The sequence below is a fragment of the Alosa sapidissima genome, chromosome 11, assembly GCF_018492685.1.
Source record: "Alosa sapidissima isolate fAloSap1 chromosome 11, fAloSap1.pri, whole genome shotgun sequence".
NCBI lineage: Eukaryota > Metazoa > Chordata > Actinopteri > Clupeiformes > Clupeidae > Alosa > Alosa sapidissima.
Window position 1 is genome coordinate 36750021 of NC_055967.1, and position 6274 is coordinate 36756294.

General features: G+C 48.3%; 1 protein-coding gene across 1 annotated transcript; it reads right to left on the minus strand.

The window, feature by feature from the left end:
- Positions 1-127: 127 nt before the first annotated feature.
- Positions 128-5902, minus strand: LOC121724639. The gene is given in 4 exon segments (XM_042111331.1): positions 128-2124; positions 2556-2895; positions 2897-3336; positions 5767-5902. Coding segments are annotated over 4 exon segments (2778 nt in total). The 3' UTR covers positions 128-262.
- Positions 5903-6274: the final 372 nt, after the last annotated feature.

A 6274-nucleotide genomic window follows, 5' to 3' on the forward strand; every position in this document is an offset into this window, starting at 1 on the left:
ATGAACTCACCTGTCAAGTAAAGTGTTACCAATTTGTCATATATTCATTAGATATAAAGTGAAATATTTCAAGCAATTTTTTGTTTTAATCTTGATGATTACGGTATCTCAAAATATTAGAATACAGAAATGTCTATCTTTTAAAAAGAAATGAACTAATCTGACTAGTCTGATTTATCTAACATAGTTCATTTATACACTCAATACTTGGTCAGGCTGCTTTTGCACAAATAATAGTAATAATAATAATAATAACTTCAATTTATATAGCGCCTTTCAAGATACCCAAGGTCGCTTTACAAGAGTGGGAGTAGGGGAGCAGGGGCAGGGTAGGGGTTAAGGGAGGGTAGGCAAGAGAGAAGAGGTGTGTTTTGAGGTGCTTTTGGAACTGTGTCAGAGAAGTGGCGGAACGGATAGGAGGGGGCAGGGTGTTCCAAAGGGTAGGGGCAATTGCACAGAAAGCCCTGCCACCAAAGGTCTTGAGTCTGGTGCGGGGAGTGGAGAGTAAGTCCTTGCTGGTGGAGCGCAGGGACCGTGACTGGGTGTACGGGTGGAGGAGGTCAGTGATGTACTTGGGTGCCAGTGAGTGAAGTGATTTGTAGATGAGGAGGAGGATTTTGTAACTGATGCGTTGTTTGATTGGCAGCCAGTGGAGTTTCTTAAGGATGGGGGTGATGTGCTGCCAGGGCTTGGTGTGGGTTAACACCCTGGCAGCTGAGTTCTGGACATACTGCAATCTGTCTAGGGCTTTGTTGGGCAGCCCAGACAGGACACCATTGCAGTAGACCAGACGGGAGGTGACAAATGCATGAATGAGAGTTTCGGTGACTGAGTCGGTGAGTGACGGCCGGAGTCTTGAAATGTTACGGAGGTGAAAGAAGGCAGTTTTGGTGATGCTCTGGATGTGGAAACTGAATGAGAGTGTGGAGTCCATAATGACGCCCAGGTTCCGCACTTTGGGAGATGGGGAGGTGGGACAGCCGTCGATGACCAGGGTGAGGTCTCCAACCTTCCTGAGCAGTGGTGCTGGGGCCACCACCATGAGCTCTGTCTTCTTGGTGTTGAGTTTCAGAAGGTTGTTGGTCATCCAGGTTTTGATATCATGCAGACAGTTGTTGAGTTGTATTGGTGGGAGTTGTGAGGAGGGCTTGGTGCTGACATACAGTTGGGTGTCGTCTGCATAACAGTGGAAACTGAGTCCATGGTTGCGGATGATCTGATCGAGGGGGAGCAAGTAGATGGTAAAGAGGAGGGGGCCAAGGACAGATCCCTGGGGGACGCCATGGTTAACTGTTGCAGTGGTGGAGTAGGAGCCTTGCAGAGTGATGTATTGTTTACGGTTGGAGAGGTAAGACTGGAACCAAGAGAGAGCAGTGTCGGTAAGGCCGATGAGCTCAGAGAGACGGGAGAGGAGGATGGAGTGGGAAATGGTATCGAAGGCAGCAGAGAGGTCGAGGAGGATGAGGATGGAAACAAGGCCGTTGTCTGCAGCAATCAGGAGGTCGTTTGTTATTTTGATGAGGGCGGTTTCGGTGCTATGATGGGGTCTGAAGCCCGATTGGAGAGGTTCAAAGAGCTCATGGTGGGACATGTGATGTTGTAGCTGGGCAGCCACTGCTCTTTCCAAGATCTTGCTCAGGAACGGAAGGTTGGAGATCGGACGGTAGTTGTTGGGGTCATCTGGGTCCAGGCTTGTCTTTTTGAGTGTTGGGGTCACGGCCGCCAACTTAAAGCTGGAGGGTACCACACCAGAGCCAAGTGAGGCGTTGATGATGTCAGCCACCGGGGGGCAAATGGTGGGGAGACAGGCCTTCACAAGGGTCGTGGGTAGTGGATCCAGACTGCAGGATGAAGTCCCGGCTTTGGTCAAAAGGTCGAGGACTTGATCAGCATCCAACAGGGAGAAGGTGGAGAGGCGGCGCTGTGGCGGGCAGGCAGAAGGATGGTACATGTCCTGCAGAGGTAGTGTGGCCGGCGGGGAGGGTGTGGATGATGGCCACTTTCTGGTGGAAAAAGTCCAGGAACCTGGAGCAGAGGTCAGCGGCATCAGAGGGTTGCGGAGCGTCGGGAGGGTCAAGAAGGCGGTTGATGGTGGAGAAAAGCATTTTCGGATGCTTTTGTTGGCTGTTTATAAGTGTGGAGTAATGGAGTGTTTTTGCCTGGGTGAGAGCCTCTTTGAAGCACTTGATGTGGTCTCTGTAGGCTTCGAGGTGGACAGTGAGGCCGGATCTTTTGTGAAGCCTCTCAAGCCGGCGCCCCATGGACTTAAGCCTTAAGCCTTAAGGTTGGCAGCTAGCGGGGTGGATAGCGAGGTTGGCAGCTAGCGTGTTAGCCAGCGTAGGCATACACGCACGCTTTGTGTTCCTGTATGTGACAGACCTTTTTGTAGGCTGCTTAGGGAGGGACACTGGGACAGAGAACAGGATGGCTTTTTGTAGGCTGCTTAGGGAGGGACACTGGGACAGAGAACAGGATGGCTTTTTGTAGGCTGCTTAGGGAGGGACACTGGGACAGAGAACAGGATGGCTTTTTGTAGGCTGCTTAGGGAGGGACACTGGGACAGAGAACAGGATGGCTTTTTGTAGGCTGCTCAGGGAGGGACACTGGGACAGAGAACAGGATGGCTTGGTGGTCGGAGACAGCCGGGTCCGTGCAGCAGAGATGGGAGGGGCTTAGGCCAACACAGCACACCAGATCCAGGGTGTGCCCCTTGGCATGTGTAGGGCCCTGTACATGTTGTTTAATGTCAAAGCAGTCCAACAGTGAGAGGAAATCCACAGCGAATGAACAGCTGCTGGAGTCTACATGGATGTTAAAGTCACCCAGTATGAGAGTAGCTGGGGACATGGGGCAGACCGAAGCCAGCAGGTCCGAGAACTCCTGTAGAAAGCAGGAGGAGGCTTTCGGGGGGGCGGTAGACAAGAACCACCTGGAGCTGTGTGGCACCAGACAGCGTGAAGTGGAGGCACTCAAATGATGATGTTGTGACTGGGATTTCTTTTAACAGGATGTCAGTGCGGTGTATAACAGCCAGGCCGCCACCACGGCCACAGCTGCGAGGCTTTTGGATGTAGGAATATCCAGAGGGAGTGGCTTGATTGAGTGTGATAAATTCATGGGGATTCTGCCATGTTTCAGTCAGGCAGAGAAAGTCCAAAGTTTTATCCAGAATTATTTCGTGGAGGAGTAAGGCCTTGTTGTTGAGTGAGCGAACATTCAGTAGCTTAAAAGAGGCAAATGGAGGCACTGTGATAGCAGACACGGTATTGGCCGCCACACTAACCAGGGGGCACTGTGATAGCAGACACAGTATTGGCCGCCACACTAACCAGGGGGCTCAGAAGGACAGGTGGTGGGCGTGGCCCAGGTCGATGGCGTCGCCGAAGTGAGTTTGCCCTGACGGCCGGCACAGCCATAGTTGTAGCCAGGTAAACAAACTTATGCCTGGTAGCCCGATGCACGTAGGGTGGACGGCGCAGGAGCCGAAGAGATTTTATCACCTCAAGGCAGTCCGGAAAGGGTGCGGGATGATGTTCCTGAGTTTCGGAGTAGTTGCGGAGTATTTGAAACGAGACATGATGAGATGTTCGGTTGTTAGCAGCCTAGCTTGGCGTGCTACTAGCTCCAGGCGAGTTGACAAGCCGGGAACGAGCCGCAACTGTAGCCCTCCGACGAGATGATTGTACGGTACTAGCTCCAGGCGAGTTGACAAGCCGGTGAACGAGCCGCAGCTGTAGCCCTCCGACGAGATGTTTGTACTTTGTCCAAGCGGTACAGCAGCCAGCCGAGATGGGACCAGGCCATCCACGTTGGAGCATCCACGGTAGGAGAATTCCAATATAACATTAGTAGTTTAAACAGCCAGGAGAGATGGAAAGGTCGGATGCGAGAAGCGGCGACAAACACGCCAGCGTCCTCTCCAAATGACTGCATCAATGTGACGTGGTATGGAGGCAATCAGCTGTGGCACTGCTGAGGTGTTACGGGAGCCCAGGTTGCTTTGGTTGAGGCCTTAAGGTCGTCTGTATTGTTGGGTCTGATGTCTTTCTTCCTCCTCTTGACGATACCCCATAGATTCTCTTTGGGGTTTAGGTCAGACAAGTTTTCTGGCCAATCAAGCACAGTAACCTGGTCTCTGATTCAGGAGTGGCTTGACACTAGGAATGTGCCACTTGTAGCCCATTTCCTGGACACGTCTGTGCGCGTGCGCAGACTCCAGCCTCAGTCCACTCTTTGTGAAGTTCCCCCAAGTTCTTGAATCAGCTTTGCTTGACAATTCTCTCAAGGCAACGGTCATCCTTGTTGCTCGCACACCTTTTCCTACAACACTTTTCCCTTCCAGTCAACTCACCATGAATATGCTTTGATACAGCACTCTGTGAACCGCCTGCCATTTCAGCAATGACCGTCTGTGGCTTACCTTCCTTGTGGAGGGAGGCAGTGAGTCAGTTCTGGACAACTATCAGGTCAGCAGTCTTTCCCATGATTGTGGTTGTGTTTATTGAACTCTCTATTTTTTTGAGACCCACCTGTATAATTGACATAATGTAAATTACTTTGGATAAAAGCATCTGCTAAATAAATACATGTAAATATATTAGTACAATCTGATTTTATAAGTCAACTTTATTTCTATAGCACATTTAAAAACAACTGAGTTGAACCAAAGTGCTTACAAACAAACATAAAACAATGACAATGGTACAACAACAATAATAATATAACATGGGGGGGGGGGATAAATAAATACTTAAAATAATAAACAAATTATTCAAAAATAAAATAAAGAATAAAATATGTACCTATGTATGTGTGTGTGCCTATTTGAGGACCTTAAGGGAATGTGTGTGAGTACTGTATGTGTGTAGGGGACCTCAAGGGAAAGTGTGTGTATGTGTGTGTGCCTGTTAGAGGACCTTAAGGGAATGTGTGTGTGTATGTGTGTGTGTCTGTTAGAGAACATTAAGGGAAATGCTCCAGAACAAGCCTATGAAGCAGCAGATTGTTCTGTGCACTGCAGAGTGATGCTCAAACTGGCCAATAGTAAAACTGTAAAATCATTTCTTGTTAAAACTTTACAATAGGTAGCAAAGTCTAACTAAACATGGATATAAAGCAGTTCTGCACAGAACAATCTGCCACCTCATAGACCACTGAGCGATGGTCAAACTGGCCGATAATGATGCTGTTAAAGGTGTATGGAAATGTTGGAAAATTAACGTTCTAAAGAATATCTGGGTTCCTTCAGAGCCTTATAGATCTCTCTATAGGGCTCTGGGTTCATTGAATTCAACATGGAATTGTAGAACCTTGAATTGTTGCAGAATTGAATCTTTTGTCAGAATGTGGTACGGCTGAAGGAACCTTTTAGAAACTAACTATTCATCCCATGGCATTTAGATCTTACCTACTTCAAAGGTTATCTGTAAATTAATGTTTTCTGATAGTGATACTGAATAAATCCTGGTATACCTTCCAACAGATGTCAACAGAACATTCTGATACTGATAAAGAATCTAAAGTAAAAAGTGAAACCTTTTTATCTGAAACTATAAAAGACGATGATGAAACCATCCACTCTAAGAAACAGAGCGTCATGGCTTCTGGATACATGATCTCATCAGCAACACCTTCTCACCTTGCAAAAGTCTTCCACATTTGAACTCTGCGGTTGCCAGCACCAAACTCCCATCTCCAAAAGGGAAGCCAGCAGCCCAGCCCTGTCCACCTTCCACATTTCTGACGCACACGGATGTCCCCTATGACCTGCGGGGGCCGAGTATGAGTCAGGTGTGCTCCTGCCTGCGGCTGCTAAAGCCTGAACCAGCACTCCCAGACCTTCGGGCTGACACTGGTCAACAGAGACATCCACACCTAGAGTGGTGAAAGATGCCCAGGGCATGAAGGATGCTCACATCATCAAGCCGCTCTGCCTCTAACAGGCTGTAGGAGGCGCTCCGTCTCAATGGTGCACACCGTCTCTATGGAAACACAAGACAGGATGGACCGGCGCTGTCAATCATTTCAGCCCCTTTGTCCCTCAAACACAGAGGATTTATTTCATTTATAAGCCATTATGATTTTTGGTTATGTTCACAAATAAGCATTTATAAAAATAAATAAATAGTAAGTTAGTGACCAAAACGACACATTCAGGTGCAGCATTTGTCATTGTGATGAGGCCACAGTCCACAGTTGTATAATTTCTTGTAACATTAGCCCTGTCATTTCTAGCAGCCACATTAGATATTCACAAAACATAAAACCAAACTAA